At 40.4% G+C, this 22,684-nt stretch overlaps 1 protein-coding gene across 2 annotated transcripts; it reads left to right on the top strand.

The window, feature by feature from the left end:
- The first annotated feature begins 18,351 nt into the window (after window positions 1-18,351).
- CFL2 (cofilin 2) lies at window positions 18,352-22,362 on the top strand. 2 transcript variants are annotated; one of them, XM_042942965.1, is made up of 4 exons: window positions 18,352-18,514; window positions 19,589-19,896; window positions 20,015-20,091; window positions 20,174-22,362. In XM_042942965.1, the coding sequence occupies exons 1-4, from the start codon at window positions 18,512-18,514 to the stop codon at window positions 20,284-20,286; spliced, it is 501 nt and encodes a 166-aa protein (XP_042798899.1). In that variant the 5' UTR covers window positions 18,352-18,511; the 3' UTR covers window positions 20,287-22,362. The 2 variants fall into 2 exon arrangements, with proteins under 2 accessions (XP_042798899.1, XP_042798900.1); XM_042942966.1 differs by lacking the exon at window positions 18,352-18,514 and adding an exon at window positions 18,678-18,748.
- The last annotated feature ends 322 nt before the right edge of the window (window positions 22,363-22,684 follow it).

Here is a 22,684-nt window from a genome sequence, read left to right as displayed (position 1 = left end):
AGTGAGGGTAGGCAGCTGGTAAAGGAAAGTTGATGGACTTAATGTCTTAATACTACGGGGGGGGGGGGGGGGGGTGGAGGATAAAACCTACAAATTAGACCTGAACTGAAAACCCACGTAAAACCAAAACCGTCATAGAACTATACATTTATTAAAAATGTAGACTGGGGGAAAAAATGCCAAAATGTGATCCAAAAACCCACAAAGAAAAAAAACAACTTTAAAAATGATCCCCAGGCAGACTTCTACTTCTTTTTTTTTCTTTTTTTTAATGTTTATCTTTATTTTTGAGACAGAGCATGAGCGGGTGAGAGGCAGAGAGAGAGGGAGACAGAATCCGAAGCAGGCTCCAGGCTCTGAGCCATCAGCACAGAGCCCAAACTTGTCAACTGCAAGATCATGACCTGAGCTGAAGTCGGACGCTCAACTGACTGAGCCACCCAGGTGCCCTGGCAGACTTCTACTTCTTCGATAATGAAGTAAGTAAGCATCCTTTCCCCTACTCTTCCTGCTATAAAATTAAAAGCCAAAAACCCTAGATATCATATATAAAGCATACTTAAGACTGAAAGTTGTTGAGAAGGCAGACTGACTCGGGACCTTGGGATCTGAGGAAAGCATGATGAGTTACCTGGGTTTTCTTTTTCGCTCATATATCTAGATGAAACTGAAGAAGCTGGCAACTGGAAATTCTAAATAGCACAAAGAAAACAAAAGCCACAAAAAGCTTTTCCAAAGAACCAGAAAAGGAGCAGCCTAGGAAGATAAAACATTTAGACAATAACCATTCCATTCCAGCCAAACACCACAGAAAAATCTGGCCTTACCCACACCCAAAAATCAACTGGGGAGCCTAGACTTCCACCAGGATAGGATAAGGATAAAATAAGGTGCCCCTACACCCCCACTGGAGTGGTGTCAGTGAAGAGCAAGTAGGGAGCCTGGACTTTCATCCCCACCAGCCAGTAGTGAGGTATCTCCCACCTCCCCTAGAGTGTCAGTGGAGACCAGGAGGTGTCTACTGACCACTGACCAGCAATAATGGGAACCCCATTCCTGGTGTCATCAAAGGCTGAGTGGGAAACTTGGACTTCTGCATTTGGCAATTACAAGGTAGTTCCCAGACTTTCCCTGTCAGTGGTGTCAGAGAAAGCTAGTAGCTAAGAAGATTTAAATAAAGTCCAGAGTCTCAGCCTACTTCAGATTCTGTGTCTCCCTCTCTCTCTCTGCCTCTCTCTTCCCCGCTCACACTCTCTCTTTCAAAATAAATCTCTCTCTCTCTCTCTCTTTCAAAAATAAATAAACATTAAAAAAAATTAAATAAGGTCCACAGTCTCATAATACAAAAATATCCAGGTTTCAGTAAAAAATTACTCATACCACAAACCAGGAAGATCTCAAACTGAATGAAAAAGAGAAAGATGTCAACACCAACGTGACATGTTAGAATTATTTGACAAAGGGGCGTCTGGGTGGCTCAGTCGGTTAAGTGTCCAACTCAATTTCAGCTCAGGTCATGATTTCACAGTTCATGAATTCAAGCCCCCATGGGGCTCTGCACTCAAAATAAGAAACTTAAAAAAAGGAATTATTTGACAAAGACTTCAAAGCAGCCATGATACAAATGCTTCAATAAGCAGTTACAAACACACTTGAAACAAACAAAAGAACAGAAAGTTCAGTTTTCTATTGCTGCTGTAACAAGTTACCACAAATTTAGCAGCTTAGATGATGCAAGCTTATTAGTTGTAGGTTAGAAGTCTGACAGGAGGCTAAAATAAAGTTTCTAGAGAGCTGTTTTCCATTCTGGAGTCACTAGGGAAGAATCCATTTCCATGCTCTTTCCAGCTTCTAGAGGTCCCCACATTCCTTGATTGATGGCCCCCTTCATCTTCAAATCTACCAACATGACATTTCTCTGTGCCTTTCTTCATAATCACATCTGCCTCTGACCCTGCCAGGAAAGGTTCTCTGATTTTAAGAACCCATTTTGATTATATTACACCTGCCTAGACAACTCAGGATAATATCCCTATTCAAGGTCCTTAAATTAATCACATTTTAGAAGTCTATTTTGCCAGATAAAGTAACATATTCACAGGGATTCCAGGGATTAGGACATAGACATCTTTGGAGAAGAAACATAAAAAAAAAAAAAAAAAAAGGTAGACATAAGCCCTAACAAATCAGTAATTATATGCAACTTAAATGCTCTACATACACCAATTTAAAAAGTGGAAGGAAGGAAGGAAGGAAGGGAGAAATTGGTCAGGGCTCTGAGGGAGAGAGAACTGAATGGAGCACAAGGGCCTTTTTTAGAGCAGTGAAACTATTCTGTATAATTCTATAATCATGGCTACATTTCATTATAGATTTGTTAAAACACAAAGAATGTACAACACAAAGAATGAACCTAATGTAAACTATGGGTTTAGTCAATAATAATGTAAATATTGGTTTATCAATTATGACAAATGTACCACATGTATAGAAGATGTTATTCATAGGGAAAATGGGATGGGTGTTAGGAAGTATAACGAGAAGTCTCTATACTTCCTGCTCTATTTTATGTAAATGTAAAAGTGTTCAAATAGTCTATCAATCAAAAAGAGAGATTGGCAAAATGAATTAAGACACATGACCAGATTATATGCTGTCTACAAGAAATTCATTTCAAATTTAACTATATGGGTAGCTTGAAAGTAAAACGATGGGAAAGACAGAGTGCAAACACTGATAAAAGAAAAGCAGGAGTGACTATATAAATCAATATCACATAAAATGTACTTGAGAAAAATGAAGGTTAGGGGCACCTGGGTGGCTCAGTCAGTAAAACATCCAACTTCAGCTCAGGTCATGATCTCATGGTGGGTTCGAGCCCTGTGTCAGGGTCTGTGCTGACAGCTCAGAGCCTGGAACCTGCTTTGGAATCTGTGTCTTCCTCTCTCTCTGCCCCTCCCCTGCTCACACTCTTTCTCTGTCTCTCAAAAAATAAATACATGTTTAAAAAAAAAAAAAAAAAAAAAAAAAAGAACAATGCAGGTTACCAAAGACAGAAAGGAACATTAGTGATAATAAAAGGATCAATCCGCCAAGAATGGTAATTCTAAATGTGTATGCATTTAGGACTGCAAAATATGTGGAACAAAAACTGATGGAACTGAAAAGAGAAATAGACAAATCTACAGTTATAGATTTGTCTGTCAAAAATTAGTAGAACAACTAGGCAGAAAATCAGCAAGTAAATAAAACTAAACACCATCAACCAAAAGGATCTAATCAACATTCATAGAACCCTCCACCCAGTAACAGTGGAATATACATTCTTTTCACATACTCAAGGAACATATACTAAGATAGACCATATCCAGGGCTAAAATTTTTCATTTCAACTCAGCTTTTTTCTCTGTAAGGTCTAAACCAACTATGTCAGAGTCTGCAAAGTACTGTATTTGTTTAACTTACTGGGTGGCCTAACAATGCCATCTTTTAGGACAAAGATAAAGGGTCCACCAGTACTGATCATCTCTTGACAATTTCTTGGAGGGAAATGAGCAAGCTCCGAAGCAAAAGAACATGTGGAAGTCCATCCTGTATAATAGAAAGCAAGAGATCTGTAACTACACCAAGTTATAGTTCATGGACTCGCTATGGTTACATCTGGTAGAATTAGAGAAAGTGTGTTGAGAGTTCACATATGTTAGAAATCCCAGCAGATCAAAGACTCTTAGACTGAACTCTTTTCTAATAGATCTAAAAACATCTACCAGTGCCCCTATCCAAATGTGAAAGATGCTTGTCATCTCTAAAAGTCCATGTTACTTTGAAGGTAGGAATTTCCAGAGCAGAATCGTAAAGAGCTGACTTTTTGAGATGAAGGCTTTAGCAAAATTATTTTGCTTAGATAAATAATGCAATTATCACATTTTAAGAAATATTCTGACTTATGGCCAAAAAAAGGATAAATGGTGAAGAAGAGAAGGTTTAAAAATCTTTTAATAAATGTAAAATACCCCTTTGGTTACTCCTATTTTATAGAAAATAATGGGCATCATTCTTCAAATTCGGGTTGAAAAGTATGTTTCCACATAGCCAAGGCAAACTGTCCTCATTGGTTTGGAAAGGACTTTCCTAGCATAAAAACTGTCATAAGACACAGCCAACCACACAAGCATTCCTTCTTAACCATCTTTGGATAGCTCAACAAAAGCCTGTTCTCTGGTGCTTTTCTATGGCATTCCTTCAGAGTCACCCAGGTATTTGAAGCCTAAGTGCAAAGAGCAGCTTTAAAATTATTTGAAGAATATATAGGAAAAAAAAATCTTATATCAAGATTGGGAAGGATTTCACCTCTCTCTGTGTAGCTACCTATATATATACAAATATATATATATATATATGCTTTTTAATATTTATTTCTTTTATTTTTTATTTTGAGAGAGAGAGAGAGAGAGAGGGAAAATTCCAAGCAGGCACCACACTCAGCACAGAGCCCAACATGGGGCTTGATCTGACCCTGGGATCATGACCTGAGCTGAAATCAAGAGTCAGAGGCTCAACCAATTGCGCCTCTATATGCTTTTTATTATGGTCAAATTTTAACATATACAAATTAGTTAGAATAGTATAATGAACTTCTATGTACCTATTACTCAGCTTCAATAATTACAACTAATGGCCAATCTTGCTTTATCTGTCCCCCATTCTCCATATTATTTTGAGGAAAATTCCACTCATCACACCATTTCATTTGTAAATATTTCCAAATGTATCTCTAAAAGGAAAGGCACTCTATACAAAAATGACCTGAATATCATTATTACATTAAAAAGACTTCAATACTGATTCCTTGAGCTCATCAAATATCTAGTGGGGAAGGATTTCTTAAAAGAAAGGAGAATAGGTTGGGGAGAATGGGAAGTAGGGAGGAAAAAAAAAGGAGGAGGAGGGTAGGGTGAGGAAGGTGGGAGCGAAAGATCAAAGCAGGAAGAAAGAGGAAAGGAAGACAAACCATAAATATAAAGGAAAAGGTACAAACCTAAAAGAATAAGTTGATACATCCTATTACATGATTTTTTTTAACGTCTTTACTTAGGAGACACTATAAACAAAATGAAAAGATCACCCAGAGAATGGGAGAAGATATTTGCAAGGCATATAACCGACAAAAAGTTGGTATACTGAATATATAAAGAACAGTTACAAATAAGGAAAGGAAAAATGACCCTACAGAAAATGTTATAAAGTATGTGAACTGGCATAAAGATGTAGACAGTTTGTGAAGGCATAAATAATTTAAAAGTCATTGAAAGACTCGTGCTTCTGCTTTGATTCTCGATTGGTCTCTAGCCTTGGGGCAAAATTGTCTGTTAGGGAGGAAAATATTGGAGTCCTTAATTAATTAGAATTTCGAAATTTAAACCGAAGACTTTGGGGTAATTGAGCAAGTAATTGGCAGCAAAATCACTTGAGGCTAAATGTCTAGATTTTTTTTAACCACCATTTTACTAGAAAACATTAAAGCCTCCATGTCACTCTCCCTACTGTAAACTTTTTAATAGCTTCCTGTAACACTTGGAATAAAGTAAATTAAAATCCTTAAAGTAGAAGCTGCCAAACTTATCAGTTCAAGGTGCCCTTAGTATCTCAGTAATTTTTTTTCAAGGTGCTCTTGGGCCCAAAGAAATAGCTAACAGTTCTGTTTATTAACTAGTTAAGTTCAAGCGACTTAATATTTATGTCCCAATAGCGCCTGCTGGACACCATATAACTTCTTAAACCTTGGAATCAGATTGGAAACAGCAACCTTCATTTCCTGCTCCACACGGATGCTCTCCAGGGACTAGCTTTTTATTACACCAACATTGGAAAACTCACCCAAAGAACATGGGATTAAAGTGTAAATGAGTTTGAGTTGGTAAATTCCCACGATGTCCGAGAGATGTCGCTGTGTTTCCCTTGAAACTTAAAGCATCCGCAGCGCCCCTGTTCAGTTTGCTGGGGCACCAGGGGAGCCTCAACGTAGGGTTTGGGATTGGTTTACGGGTCCTGCATTAGTTGGCCCCTAACCTCTTCAGCCTCATCTTGTAGCGCTTTCCTTCTTGTCGGCTACACTGTAGCTTCACTGGCCTTTTATTTTCCTTGAAAAGCCAAGCTTCTTTTTTCCCCCTCTCTGTTCTCTCTGGAGGGCTCTTCAGCCAGAGAATCAGTCTTTAATTCTCCTAATCTATTGATCCCTGTTATTTTTGCACTAGACTATAAACTGCATGAAGGCAGGGACCATGTTTGTTTTGTTCATCTTATATCCAGTGCCAGCACAGTCCTTGGCACATAGTAGGAACTCAATACTTAAAAAACAACAAAAAATAATAAAGAGCCCAAATGTCTATCAACAGATGAATGGATAAAGAAATGGTATATTTATACAATGGAGTATTACTCAGCAATCCAAAGGAATGAAATCTTGGCCATTTGCAGCGAGGTGGATAGAACTAGAGGGTATTATGCTGAGCGAAATTAGCCAGTCAGAGAAAGACAAATATCATATGACTTCACTCATATGAGGAATTTAAGAGACAAAACAGATGAACATAAGGGGAGGGAAACAAAAATAATATAAAAACAAGAAGGGGGACAAAACATACCAGACTCTTCAATACAGAGAACAGAGTTACTAGAGGGGTTGTTTGGGGGGATGGGCTAAATGGGTGAGGAGCATTAAGGAAGACACTTGTTGGGATGAGCACTGGGTGTTATATGTAGGAGATGAATCACTGGATTCTACTCCTGAAATCATTATTGCACTACATGCTAACTAACTTGGATGTAAATTTAAAAACTAATTTATTTATTTATTTATTTAAAAAAAAGGATTCTCTCTGCTCCTCTCCCCAGTCACATGCTCTCTCTTTCTAAAATAAAATTAAAAACTAAAACAGGAGTTACAAAATTCTTAGGGAAAAAATGGAAGAGAATCTTTATAAACATAGATGAGGTGATGGTTTCTTAGATATAATGACAAAAGCACAAGCAACAAAAGAACGAGGTAAACTAGACTTCATCAAAATGTCAAAGTTTCCTGCTTCCAAGGACATCATTAAGAAACTGAAAAGACAACCTGCAACCCACAGAATGAGAGAAATTTTTTCTTAAGTCATATATCTTATAAGGCACTTGTATTCAAAATATATATAGAACTCTCGGGGTGCCAGGGTGGCTCAGTTGGTTAGGCATCTGGCTTCAGCTCAGGTCATGATCTCACGGTCCATGAGTTCAAGCCCCGCGTAGGGAGGGCTCTGCGCTGACAGCTCAGAGCCTGAAGTCTGCTTCACATTCTGTGTCTTCCTCTCTCTCTGCTCATCTCCTGCTCATGTGCGGTCTCTCTGTCTCTCTGTCTCTCTGTCTCTCTCTCTCTCAAAAATAAATAAATATTTTTAAAAATTAAAAAAAAAAGAACTCTTACAACCCAATAAAAAGACAAATAACCAATTTTAAAAAACTGAACTGAAGATATTAACAGACACTTCTCCAAAGATATACAAATGACCAATAAGCACGCGAAAAGATGCTCAATACGATTAGCCATAAGGGAAATGCAAATCAAAACCACAATGAGATACCACTTCACACTCAGTAGGATGACTTAAAAAAGACAAACAGTAACAATTGTTGTTAAGGATGTAGAGAAATTGGAACATTCCGAATGAGGTTGCAAAATGTGTGGCCACTTTGGAAAAGTTTGGCAGCTCCCCAAAATTTTAAACGTGAAATTACCATATGACCCCGTAATTCCACTCTCAGGTATATACCCCATAGAAATGAAAATATATGTTCACACAAAAATTTGGACATGAATGTTTATGAAAGCATTATTCACAATAGCCAAAAAGTGCAAACAGCTGAAAGGCCACCATCAGCTAATGAATGGATAAAGGAAATGTGGTATATCTGTGCAACCAAATATTAGTTGACCATAAAAAAAGAATGAAGTACTGGGGAGCCTGGGTGGCTCAGTCGGTTAAGAATCTGACTCTTGATCTTGGCTCAGGTAATGATCTCATGGTTCATGAGACTGAGCCCCACGTTGGGCTCTGCACTAACGGTGCGGAGCTTGCTTGGGATTCTCTCTCTCTTCCTCTCTCCCTGCCCCTCCCCTGCTCACACTCTCTTTCTCTCTCTCTCTCTCTCTCTCTCTCTCAAAATGAATAAACACTTAAAAAATTAAATTAAAAAAACATATTTGAAAAATCTTTGTTGTCTCCCTCACTGCCTGCAGAATAAAATTCTGACTGTGAGATTGAACACAAGGCTCCTAAGAGCTGGTACTTCCATACCACTCCATCTTCATCCCTTACCCAGTGTAGGGGCTCCAGTATCGCAAACTACCTGGGGTTTCTTATGCTTCACTCACACTGCTGTGGCTTTGTGCATTAGGTTCCCTCTGCTTTGAATGCCCTTACCCTATCTGCATAGTGAACTCTCACCTGTCCCTTTGGACCCAACTCACTCCAGACTGAGCTGGTGGTCCACTTTTGTGCTCCCAACCCATGCAAGCCATATGGTATGCAATAGTTCCATAGACATTGGCTTCCTTGCTATAGTCTCACAGAACTCACTCTTCAAGGCAGGAATTATGTTATTTTTATCTTTGCGTTCTCAGTTTCTAGCAGACGTGCTCAATAAATGAAACAAAGAGATGGGTGACTGAGTAAGCTTTTGACATTCTTGATTTAGTTTTTGATCTCTTGCCTACTCTTATCCATGTCTGTTAACATATAGTTTTCATATGTAATGCTTTTCATGTCTGTCTGATTTTCTATGATTAAAAAATCTACAACTTTTGTAACCAAAGGATTTCCACCTTAAATTACTCACACGTTTTTCTCAGGTGTTGTTTTTGTATGGTTGTATAAGTTAGGTAACCAGCTGCTACTTATTATCATGATCCAATTAATAGTAAATCACTGGTAGGTGGATCTGATAAATGTGTCTGTGAGTTAATAAATTGAAAGTAGCATCTATAAATGTAGAGTTTGCAACTGCTTCAAACAATATTTTACAACTTCCCGCATTTCACTGCTGCTACTCTACCTCATTGCCTCATCACGTGAGCTAATGCTAAGTTCCTTTACTGTGAGGTCATGTTCCTAAGTTAGAAAGAACAAGAAATGAGACATGTAAGACCCAAAGTGAGTTTTGTGGATGAGAGAGTGAGTCACACGGATCAGACTCTGACACACCATCTCCCACTATGTTTATTTTCTTGTTCAAAGTTCCAACTTGAATTTAGAAAAATACATGACTTGCCTCCTTACCAGTCTTCTTACTCAGGCGTGGGTTAGGAAGGATATGTCAGAATAAAGAAGGCATGTGGGTAGAAAGGTACATTTTGAAGTGGTGACCGTCTTTATGCTTACATTTGTCTTTGTCGGGAAGTGGCTGTGGGAGACAAGTGTGATGTGTCTTGACAGTGAGTGGGGCTGCATAATCTTCCAGATTCAATGGCTTCGATAGTAATTAAAAAATTATTCTAAACATTTACATACCACAGAAACCCTGTCTAGCTTGTTTCTTGGGAGAATATGCAGTAGGGGATGTTCACTTTTCCAATTTTCTAAGGAATCTTGAATAAACATGCTTAAGCAGAGCCTTATATATTAGTACCCATGAAGCCTGGCATTGTTTCGTGACTGTTGCCTGTGAGTTGGTGTAGAAGAGGAAAATTTCCTTTCTCCCGTTCAAGATTCTTTGGCTGGCCTAATAATTAAATGGACATAAAATAAATTAACAAGAGGGGTGCCTGGGTGGCTCAGTTGCTTAAGCATCTGACTTTGGCTCAGGTCATGATCTTACGGTCCAGTTCGTGGGTTCGAGCCCCACATTAGGCTCTGTGCTAAGAGCACAGAGCCTGGATCTGCTTCAGATTCTGTGTCTCCCTCTCTCTCTGCCCCTCCCCTGGTCATTTTCTCTCTCTCTCTCTCAAAAATAAATAAACATTAAAAAAAAACATATTAATAAGAAAAGAAACATTTAATTTCTTACACACAAGAGCTCATAGAAATGTGAAGCTCAAAGCAGGCAGCTTTTATCCCTTTTAGACAAAGAAATAATAAATGTGTGAGGAATTAACAAGACAAAGAAATTTGAGCTTGGGCAGTAAGCTAGTAAGGAAGTAACAAGGGCTGTTTATACAGCTTTCTTGGCCCTGAATTCCCTATCTCTGGTGATAAGGATGTCTCTTCACCTCCTCACACAGGAAGGGTACCTTTCATATGGGAAATGTATTTCCTGCTTTTGGGGCACAGAGAAGGATTGGAGTGTGCTGTTTGTACTGGATGTTCTTAAGTCACTTTAATTTAAAATAATCAACATGCCGGGGTACCTGGGTGGCTCAGTCGGTTAAGTGTCCGACTTTGGCTCAGGTCATGATCTCACTATTCATGAGTTTGAGCCCTGCATTGGGATCTGTGCTGACAGCTCAGAGCCTGGAACCTGCCTCAGGATTCTGTGTCTCCCTCTCTTTGACCCTTCCTTGCTCAGAATCTGTCTTTCTTAAAAATAAATAAACATGGGGCGCCTGGGTGGCTCAGTTGGTTAAGCGTTCGACTTTGGCTCAGGTCATGACCTCACGGTCTGTGAGTTCGAGCCCCGCATCGGGCTCTGTGCTGACAGCTCAGAGCCTGGAGCCTGCTTTAGATTCTGTGTCTCCCTCTCTCTCTGACCCTCCCCTGTTTGTGCTCTGTCTCTCTCTGTCTCAAAAATAAATAAACATTAAAAAAATTTTTTAAATAATAAATAAACATCAAAAAAATTTTTAAATAATCAATATGCTAAAGTGGAATAATTTGGGGTGGCCTACCCTGAACCCCATCATTGGGGTTCCCCACCTGCACTCCACACTGGTGCTAACAATGGCCTTTAGGGTTCCTTTGCCTGTACTGGAAGGAGCTTTACGTACACAATCTCACCTGATCCTCACCATAATTCAGAGAGGTAACATAATCCCCATTTTACACATGAGGAAACAGCCTTAGAGAAGTTAAATAAATGGCCCAAGATTGCACCACTACCATGAGTCAGAGCTGAGATTCCATTTAGATCCATCGTCCCTGAGGTCATTCTCACTTAGTTCCTAACAGTTGTGTGTTGCTGCCATCCACGTGCGGTCCTGCGAATGGAAAATTACAGCTTAGATGTGAGTTCTAGTACTGGATTGGTTAGGATTCTTCTGTCCCACCTGTTAGTTATTTGCTTGGGCTTGAAGTTGCTAAAGAGAACAGATGTGGTGTGGGAGATAGAATAATGGCCCCTGTTAAAAAATTAAATTCAATCAAGTAAGTTTGAAGATCTAACTGGCTTTATGAAATGATTCATGAACCAGGCAGCATCCCTCCAGCAAGTACAGAGATGTTCAGACCGGTTGTACAAAGTGGGAGGTTTTTAATTGGAAGGAAAGTGGGGCAAGGGAGTCATTAGCAAAAGAAAGGTTTGTTTCAGTCCAGGTCATCTTCTTTTGGCAGGAGTGGGTGGGAAGGGCACGGCAGGGTTTGTATCATGCAGACTGCCTCACTAGTGCTGATCAGAAAATTTCTGATCAGCTTTTCAAAGGTCACATTCCTGGATAGGTTGAAACTGTAAATAAATTTTAGTTTGTTGCCGTGGGAGGTGGGGGGACAAATGACTACACCTGGGACTTGCTGTTTCTTTTTCTGTAATATCCCCCAAAAGATGTCCCCACGTGAAGTTCCAGAACCTGTGAATATGTTACCTTACATAGCAAAAGAGACTTTGTAGATGTGATTAAGTTAATGATTTTGAGCTAGGAGATTATCCTAAATTATCCATTGGGTCCAAAATAATCACAGCGGTCCTCAGAAGTGAAAGAGGGAGGCAGGAGACAGATTCAGAGAATCAGAGATGTGAAGACTGGGGGCCTGGGTGGCTCAGTTGGTTAAGCATCTGACTTGGGCTCAGGTCATGATCTCACTATTCATGAGTTTGAGTCCTGCATCAGGCTCTGTGCTGACAACTCAGAGCCTGGAACCTGCTTCAGATTCTGTGTCTTCCTCTCTCTCTGCCCCTCCCCTGCTTGCACTCTTTCTCTCAAAAATAAATAAACATTAAAAAAAAGAGAGAGAGGGAAATGTAAAGACTGAAGCTGTCTGGGGGCCATAAACCAAGGAATGTGGGCAGCCTCTTGAAGCTAGATAAGGCAAGGAAACAGATTCTCTTCTTATAGCCTTCAAAAGCAAGTAGTACTGCCATCACCTTGATTCTAGCCCTGTAGGACTCATTTCTGACTTCTGACCTCTGGAACTGTAGGATAATAAACTTATATTTTTTTAAGCCATTAAATTCATGCTAATTTGTTACAGCAGCCACAGGAAACTAATACACACGATGTCTGACACTCAGATCCCTCCACTACACATGGACCAAAATTCACGCAGCAATGCTTGGTAATGCCGTTCCTTTACCAAGTGGTGGTAGGTTCTGGTTATAATCAATAGGCATGAAGAGGAGTTGTTGCTGGCCCTGAGGTTCTAATGCAGGCCTCACAAGGGCCCATAGAAAGACCTCACGATCTCGAAGAGCTTCCTTTTTGTTCTCTTTCTAGCACTAAAGCATCTTAAATGTATTACTTCATTATAATCGAGCACCTACTGTATTCCAGATTCCAGAAATTCAAAGATTGGGTAGGACTCAGATCCCTAAGGAATTTATAGTCTAGCAGGGTGGCAGAACACATAAACAAACTATTACAACACAATATGTGCAAAGATGAAAATATCTTGAGGAAAAGAATCCTAGTATATAGAAAATATCAACTCTGCCAAGGGGGTGGTTCGGTGGGGGGCGGAGTTCGGAGAGGGTTTGATGACAGCTGGGAGTGACTAACATCTTTGGAATTCCCAGTTTTGATGGGAGACATTCTGATATCTAATCTAGATTCCTGTGTCCCCAGACCTGGTCTCTGTCAGATTGTAGCTTCTGGGGAATCTCTTGTCTTCAAATTTCAAGGCTAAGGAGGGAGGGAGGCCCTGAGAGGGAGAGTCCAGTAAGGAGAGGAGTTCGTGATACCCAGACAAAGCAAGTGTTTAGAGCACTGGGGATCCTTTCTCCATGATTTCTGTGGAACTTCAAGAGAGAGAAAGAAAGCGAAAGATTTTGTAGGCATTCAGAAAGAGTAGCCCCAAGATGTGCCACTTTGGCATGCAGATTATTTTGAGATGAAAGTAACCAAGGCCCAAAAGACTCAAGAAAAAATTCTGAGCTTCCCCTCCAACCGCCTGAAGGAGTTTAGATAGAGAACCTACTCTAGGAAGAGAGCTATCACCACAGATAACAGCATTAAAATATGAACTAGGGATGGGAGATAGCGAAGCCTATTTGATCAAAGTCCTCTCTATGTCCCATTATTTCTGGATGGCCCAGCAAAAATAATTTTACCAAATATTTACTCTTTCCTTTCTTTCTGTGAATTGTCTTCCTTTCCTTTGAAGTTCCAGAGTTCTACTCCTCCTTATTTCAGTATGACATATATACCTCATTTTGGGGCACCTGACTAGCTCAGTCCACAGGCCATGTGACTCTTGATCTCAGGGTTATGAGTTCAAGCCTTACATTAGGCATAGAGCTTACTTAAAATAAAATAAAATAAAATAAAATAAAATAAAATAAAATAAAATAAAACAAAACAAAATAACACATATACTTTATTTTGCCTGACTTACCTTTAGAATCTCATGTTTGTTTTTAATGTTTATTTATTTATTTTGAGAGACAGAAAGAGAGAGTGAGAGAGAGAGCACACACGTGTGAGCAGGGAGGGGCGGAGAGGGAAGAGAGAATCCCAAGCAGGTTCCACGCTGTCAGCACAGAGCCTATGCGGGGCTCAATCCCACGAACCATGACATTGATGAGGTTTTGGGGTGATGGTGGGGGGTCCGGAGCCGATGGCCAAGAAAGAATTCTTGAAGATGTCTTTGGTGCAAAAAGGTGATTTTATTAGAGCACAGGGACAGGACCCATGGGCAGGAAGAGCTGCACCAGGGTTGTGAAGAGTGGCTTATTATGTACCAAGAATTTGGGGGAGGTAAAGTCAAAAGGGAGGCCTCCAGAGGGACTTTGATATGCTAAAGAGGACTCCTAAGATACCTGAGACCTGGCTATTGTCAAGCTAAGGGTTTTTTTTTTTTTTTTTTTCTTCCTCAAGTAAGGCATTAACACTAGGATGGTAGGGGGTTCCTGGAGAAATGTTATACTCTGTATTTGCCTCAAGTATTTGTCAATGGGCTACAGATTGTAAGGAAATTTAATTTTACCTGCCCTTCCTTCCTTCCTTCCTTCCTCACTTCCTTCCTTCCTTCTTTTCTTCCTTCCTAGCTTGTGTTTTGCCCCCAGCCTGCCTAGCACCCCCTCCCGCCCTGCCCAGGTGGGATCTGTGTGACATCTGTCAGGCACTCCTGGCTGCCCAAGAACAAAGGAAAGGACAGAAAACAAATGGCTAACTGATAGGGATCACAGTCATGCAGGACATGAGTCTCCATCAGTTTACAAATATCTTAGTAAATTACAAGACTAAGGCAATCTTATCAATAGCCTAATCTCCAGAAACCTGGAGACTCAGTTTTCCTGGAGCCCCAACATCACCCCTCCATAGTGATATGGGGAACAAAGGCAAGAAGGAAATGGCAGGTAAAGTTAAATTTCCTTATAACCTGCAGCCCATTGGCAAATACTTGAGGCAGGCAGAGTAAAACTTTCTCCAGGAACTCCCTACTGTCTTTTTCTTTTTTTTTTTAATTTACATCCAAGTTAGTTAGCATATAGTACAATAATGATTTCAGAAGTAGATTCCTTAATGCCTCTTACCCATTTAGCCCACACCCCCACAACCCCTCCAGTAACCCTCAGTTTGTTCTCCATATTTAAGAGTCTCTTATGTTTTGTCCCCCTCCCTGTTTTTATTTTATTTTTGCTTCCCTTCCCTTATGTTCATCTGTTCTGTGTCTTAAAGTCCTCATATGAGTGAAGTCATATGATATTCGTCTTTCTCCGATTAATTTCGCTTAGCATAATACCCTCTAGTTCCATCCATGTAGTTGCAAATGGCAAGATTTCATTCTTTTTGATTGCTGAGTAATACTCCATTGTATATATATATACCACATCTTTATCCACTCATCCATTGATGGAGATTTGGGCTCTTTCCATACTTTGGCTATTGTTGATAGTGCTGCCTACTGTCTTAATGTTAATGCTTTGCTAAAGGAAAAAACAACCTTAGTTTGACAATAGCTAGGCCTCCAGTAATCTGTGAGTCTTTAGCATATGAAAGTCTCTTTGGAAACTTCCCTTTTCACTTTACCCTTCCCAAATCCATGGTATATAACCAGTTACCCATCACAAGGTCAGTGCTGCTCTTCCTGCCAATTGGTCCTGTCCCCGTGCTTTAATAAAATCACATTTTTTTTTAACGTTTATTTATTTTTTAAAGACAGAGACAAAGCAGGAGCCAGGGAGGGGCAGAGAGAGAGAGGGAGACACGGAATCTGAAGCGGGCTCTAGGCTCTGAGCTGTCAGCACAGAGCCCAATGAGAGGCTCTAACCCATGAATGGTGAGATCATGACCTAAGTCAGATGCTTAACTGACTAAGCCACCCAGGTGCCCCAATAAAATCACCTTTTTGCACCAAAGATATCTTCAATAATTCTTTCTTGGCTGTTGACTCTCAACCCCACAAACCCCACCATCACTGCAAAACTTCATCAGTCAAGATCATGACCTAAGTTGAACCACGAGTCAGACACTTAACCAAATGAGCCACCCGGGTGTCCCTGGAATCTCATGTTTATTTGGATTCCCCTTACGTACAAAATGAAATTTTACTTTCCTCTGTTAATCTGTCTCTTGTCAATCTGATTTCTGACCAGCCAGAAGACCTTGAAGGGCAAAGGAAAATTTTTCTTCCCCAACAGTTTCACCAACTATAAAGTACCAGCTAAATATGAAGTGCTGTTATCCACTTGCTTGGGATTCATGCTTGGACAATGGGAAATTTCTTCTCAATTTTGTCTCTAAACTAAGTCAATCTTTCCATTAAGAAAAGAAACACAAGGGGCGCCTGGGTGGCTCAGTCGGTAAAGCGGCCGACTTCGGCTCAGGTCGTAATCTTACGGTCAGTGAGCTCGAGCCACACATCGGGCTCTGTGCTGACAGCTCAGAGCCAGGAGCCTGTTTCAGATTCTGTGTCTCCCTCTCTCTGACCCTCCCCCGTTCATGCTTTGTCTCTCTCTATCTCAAAAATAAATAAATGTTAAAAAAATAAAAAGAAAAAAGAAAAGAGAAACACAAGCTGTGGACATAAAAATTAGGTCTACATTTGCTGGGCAATGCCTAACATGCTCCACTTAAAGTATGTTAAATTTTAGACACAAGGATTTATCACACAAACTAGGGCATAATCCCCTCTTGTTATGATTTTCCGTCCTTAAACTTACTTAATCCTGAAATATATATACACCATTTCCTGAGAAACACTGGTATACTAGGAAACTGAATTTTAAGGTGGAAAGTACTTTTTTTTTTTTTTTAAGTTTATTTATTTTGAGAGAGAGAGAGCTAGCAAGGAATGGGCAGAGAATGAGGGAGAGAAAGAATCCCAGCCGTTTCTGTGCTAACAGCACAGAGCCCTATGAGAGGCTCAAACCCACCAACTGTGAGATCATGACCTGAGCCGGAGTCAGATACTTAACCAACTGAGCCGTCCAGGTGCCCCAAAGCTGGAAAGGACTTTAAGGATAATTTAATGAGAGTTCGTTTGTTTTTTTTATTTAAAAAAAAAACAACAACAATTTTTTTAATGTTTTATTTATTTTTGAGAGAGAGAGAGAGATAGAATGAGACTGAGCACGAGCAGGGGAGGGGCAGAGAGAGAGGTAGACACAGAATCCAAAGCAGGATCCAGGCTCTGAGCTGTCAGCACAGGGCCCGACGTGGGGCTTGAACTCACCGACTGTGAGATCATGACCTGACTTGAAGTCGGCCACTTAACTGACAGAGCCACTCAGGCACCCCAATGAGAGTTTGTTTTACAGATGAAGTATGTGAGGTCTTCTGGGTAGAAAGCCCTTCAAGGTTACAAAGATAGGGGCAGTGCCAAGATTAATCCCCAAGTCTCCCAACTCCCAGCCCAAAGTTCTTGCCTGTGCACTGCACTTCTGGCTTAGTCTGTATCAAGGTGTATCTGGACTTATGATTTTCTTCCCAACAGTTTTAGGCAAAAATAAATGTGCTTTTTTTAGTGCAAGTCTTTTTCACAAAGTAAGTTTATTGATCAGAGCTTTAAATTTAGTTTACCAATTTTACAAATGAAGGGAGTTAGGAAGAAATCGTCAAACTTTAGGAGAAAAGGCAGCATACAAAATCAACCCCAAATAGTTTAACACTTTATTAAACATTCATTACAGATAAGCACATAAAGTGTTTCACTGATAATACAGTATTTTCATATAAACTCATGAAACATTAAATTTTTATGAAAATTTTCCTCAAGTATAAAGTGACAATTTTTTCTTTGATAAATGGGACACATGTGTAAGTAACAAAAAGGTTTAGAGAAGAGTCTTGGCTCAGTTACATGGCATTGCTAGAAGAGGTTGTGATTGCCAAGGAGGAGGAATCTCTACTCTTGGGTCCATTTATTTGATGTCAGCTGTCACAGCCGGGGCTTCATGAAGAAAAGACTACCAGCAAAGAATACATCCATATCCTATGAGTCTAATATACAAAACGATATTACCAAGGGATGTTACTACCCGATTTCCCCCCGTTGTTCTTATGTCAACCACAGACTTGGGGAAAGTGATTTTCCACTTCTGTTTATCATTTTGTTTTTGCTGAGTAATTAAGTCAACTGGGGTAACCCTCCCGCCCCCCTAGTGTTTATTCTCATTTAACTGGAGGAAGGAAATCGAAACAATTCACAGCATCTCAAGTGGGTTTTCCAAAATGCCTCAAAACACTGGACTCTAACCCCTTCGTTGGAAACCACAGGTGAATAAAAGAAAGACACCTTGGAGCACCGTTCCCCTCGCCAGCGCCCAATCCCGAGAGCAGCGCCCCTCGGGGAGCCGAGCGCCTTCCCGGGCCGGCTGACGGGTGGTGGCCCGGGCCGGAGGCGGCTCTGCCAGGCCCCCGCGCCCTAGCCACAGTCGCGCGGCCGGCCAGGCCCGCAAGGCGCGCGCGCCGGGGTCAGGTCGAGGACGCGGGCGGGGCCGGGAGGCGGAAGGGCCGGCCCGGGGCGTGTCCACGTGACTGCCCCGCCCGCCGCCCGCCGCCCGCCGCCTGCAGCCCCCCAGCCACCGCCGCCGCCTCCGCCTCTCGGGCTGCAGCTCCCGGCGTGCCCCGCACTCGCCGCTGGCCGCCCGCCCCTCCCTCTCCTCCTACCAGTGCCACAGAGCCAGAGCCGGAGCCGGAGCCGCCGCCGCAGCCACAGCCGCGGACACTATGGTAAGGTGGGCGCGCCGGCCTGGGGGGCTGAGAGCGGGGACGCGTCGAGCAAAAACCCTCGCACGGCCTTGCAGGACCCTGGGAGTGAGGCCGCCATTTTAACCTGATTTAGGCCTTAAAGGTGGGGGCTCCTGCGCTGCGTCCGGCCCCGCTGCTTTCTCTCCAGCCACCCGGCCGGCCTACCCGCCCGTCGTCAGGCCAAGCCCTGCCGCTTTTCGGATTCCTGAGGGCGAGGTGGGCGCGCGCGTGGGTCGGGGGGTCGGGGCCTAAGTCGGACAGGCGCCTTCTGGAGAGGTCGGGATCCTGGGAGCGGCGGCCGGCGGCGCGGGGCTCATCCCGCGCACGCCGTGTTTGCGCGGGGCTTCCTTATTTTACTCAGCGCTCGTCTCTAAAATTGGTACGCGCCTCAAAGCCCTTGCTGAAGACTTTCGGTTAAGGGTCTCGGTGCCCTGTAATAAAACCCCTAAGAGGAGTTCAGGAGGTGAGAAAACGCTTTTAAAAATGCTTTCTCGCCGTAAAAAGCTTTTACACTAGCTCCGTTAGTTTTTAAGTGTCGGCGTTTGAGCTGTGAGGCAATTATGTTGTAGCCGTGGGCGGATTGGAGTTCACACTTGATTCTCTTTCCTTATGAGGAAACGGCACTGGCTAGGATGACTTTAAAGAAAAAAAAATAGTAGAAGCTTTAACTGAAATCCAAAAGTGTTTTTTTAAGGCCTGCAGAGTTGACACAATACAGAAGGTATTTTTGCTGCTGCTCCTGAAGCTCTGACATCACCCAATGAAATAGGAAACATTTCAGGGATGGAACAGCTTGTATTTGTCCCTTTCCCTCTACCTTCCATTTACTTCAACCTCCAAACCCCTTTAAAAAGGATGAATGGGACAGGATGAGCTAGAATCCTTTGGGTGTATCTCATACACTGCTACTTAAAATGTGGCAGATCTGACTGGACTGCTTGTACTGTAGGATGCAATTTTTGGTGTCCAGATTAAAGTGAATCCTCTCTAGGCAAACAGTAATTTTGGTTAAAACCAGAATACTTGTTCTGAATTACTGTTCTTTTTTTATTTCAGGCTTCTGGAGTTACAGTGAATGATGAAGTCATCAAAGTTTTTAATGATATGAAAGTAAGAAAATCTTCTACACAAGAGGAGATCAAAAAAAGAAAGAAAGCCGTTCTCTTCTGTTTAAGCGATGACAAAAGACAAATAATTGTAGAGGAAGCAAAGCAGATCTTGGTGGGTGACATTGGTGATACTGTAGAGGACCCCTACACATCTTTTGTGAAGTTGCTACCTCTGAATGATTGCCGATATGCTTTGTACGATGCCACATACGAAACAAAAGAGTCTAAGAAAGAAGACCTAGTATTTATATTCTGGTGTGTAAAAACAAAAGAAAAAGTACTTTTAAAATGCAAGGATTGTTATTAACATAGTCAGTTTTGCCTTTGTTATTCTTTTAAGTGGGATTCAACGATTTTTTTTTTTTTTCTGTAGGGCTCCTGAGAGTGCACCTTTAAAAAGCAAGATGATTTATGCTAGCTCTAAAGATGCCATTAAAAAGAAATTTACAGGTACAAACGTTAAAAATTTTGTGCAAAGGAATTACTCTCTCTTTATTATAAGATTTAATGCTATCATGTTTTTCCTTTTTAGGTATTAAACATGAATGGCAAGTAAATGGCTTGGATGATATAAAGGACCGTTCAACACTTGGAGAGAAATTGGGAGGCAACGTAGTAGTTTCACTTGAAGGAAAACCCTTATAAAATGCCAGTCAAGTGCCATCTGGATCTTAAGGAGCTTCCATTTCTCCAGCTCAATCAATTGAAATAGTGTTAGGTGTTTTTTGTTTTTGTTTTTTTTCTCTTCCCACTGGGTCCTTCCAATACAGTGAATGAAGGAAATACCATTCATGTAAGCAGCCTATCAGTGATTGCCATTAGACTGTTTAATACTGTTACTTTTATGTAGAACCCAAGGAATGCCTTCCCGTCATATTTTAGCCAAAACAACTGGTTATATGCCTCCCTTGCAGCAAGCACTACAATGAAAGTGATTGTCAATGTGAATAGCTTAGAATACTGCAAAGGGTAAGCTGATTGAATGCCTTGAAAGTATTATCCACTGGTCAGATGGTAAACTTTATTCAGTATTATTTATAGTTGCACTTGATTGCAGTTTTGTGAGGCTCGAGCATTCATACACCTCACCTGCCTTGGCAAGCCTATTTTTGTGACATGGCAGCACAGATATAACACTATGCATTGAAAGCACTTTTTTTGTAATGAGTTTAACTCACCCTCCCTCCCCCAAAAGGAATGCCAATTAGGTTTTGTTAACGGTGTCATCAACTTATCCTGGTACCTCAGTATTCATTCCTGTTACCTGCATATCTTAAAAGAAACAGCTGTTAATGCCTTTTTGTTTTCCATTGAGTGTACACTACTGAATAAGTGTAGGAGTTTATGTTTACCATGTAAGTTTTGCAACACTAAAAATATTTTGAATATCAGTCATGATGGCAATTTCTGTATAAAAGAGCCTTAAATGGAACATTGTTTTTGAGATCAAACTCCCTACCCTCACAAAAATGGCCACGTCGCAATAAAAATTGTGGCATATTACAGAACGTTGCCTTGTTTTCCTTGGACATTTTGCAAAATGTTATGTGAAGCAACTTTTAGAGTAAACAGCTATTACTAATCTTTGCACTGGTCATTTAAGAATTTTTTTGTACAACATTCATGCATGATATTTTCCAGTTTGTTGAGTTTAAAAAATATTCTATCCTAAAGCCAACAAATAGAAAATATTGTTACAGAGGGATACTTTTATAAACATTAGTTTATTTATTTCCTTATATGTTAATATGAAGATCAGAAGTTATTTTTTGCACTTTGACATAAATATTCTTCAATACCAGATTTGTTTTCTGGATAAATTAGGGTAGTTATTTTTTAATTCACGTTTATGTTTCTAAGTAACTGAGTAGTAGAAGCAGGAAGCTCTTAACTGCATATTTGGTCATGATGAAAGTAATTTATAAAATGTCCTTCAAAAGTTAATAATACTTCTCATGTTTAGGACCTTTCATTTCAGCTATTATTTCTTAATACATCTTGCAAATTGGGGGAAAAAAATGATGTAGCAATCTTAAGTATTAGTAGTGAGATTTGGCTGTGGTCCAGACTGCTCTCCTTATAGAGAATTTGATCTGCTCAGTGTGAGCAGTTTGCTGTTAGCCAGAGCTATTTATGGCAAACACATGCTTTTGTATCTTGTCATAGTTATCCACAAATGGCAAAACTGGACTTGATTCTACTGGTATGCAAAACAGGCATGCTAGTAAGCAGTCAATCGTGGCTTAGAACTTAACCCCATAGCTCTGAAGAATGCTCTTATCAGAAAACAGGAAACAAAAATTCTTCCTTTTTTTTTTTAACGTGTTAGTAACTTGAGTACAATTAGGTATTTTCCCATATTATCAGAAGATTTTTAAAGGTGAAAACAAAAGTAGGACTTAAATGTTTAGGCTTCCATTTAAAATTATATGAATGGCTTGGGATCTTTTGCACTGAGCTATCTTATTTCAGGCTTCCAGCTGTCCTTTTGAGTTATCCTGGACATTTTGATGGTTTTTTGGTAAGGCTGAACTCATAAGGAAAGTATGAGAATACTGACATACTGAACCGTATATGTAACTGATTCTTAGAATTTTCATTATTTTCCTCATTCTAAAAAAATAAGGGACTTTAAATAAGTTACGTAGTACTGTTTGTTTTTATAGCTGACTTAACCAACTTTCTTATATGCCTCGTATAGTAATAATTTCAGAGATTATTGCTTTAAAACTGTGGTACTTTGATTTGTTAGACTGACAGAACTGAGTTCATCTTTGAAATACATCTTTGTGCATAGAGCCAAAAATAATGATAAAATTAATGGTTCACATGTTACTTGAGACTAATTTGGCATTTGAAATGATTTTATTTTACAATCATTTACAATGAAACAATGTTCCAGTTAGCTTTAAAAGGTATACGGTGCTAATTAGTAAAATATTGAGGGCAATATTTTACTGCTAGCTTGCAAAATTATAAGTGTTTAAAAAAATAAAATGTATGAAAATATATAAAGCTGTTGAGATGTGTTTACTTATACTTC

The sequence above is a fragment of the Panthera leo genome, chromosome B3 (genome assembly GCF_018350215.1).
Source record: "Panthera leo isolate Ple1 chromosome B3, P.leo_Ple1_pat1.1, whole genome shotgun sequence".
NCBI lineage: Eukaryota > Metazoa > Chordata > Mammalia > Carnivora > Felidae > Panthera > Panthera leo.
The sequence above is the reverse complement of the archived record's forward strand: the minus strand, read 5'-3'. Positions and strand labels throughout refer to the sequence as shown.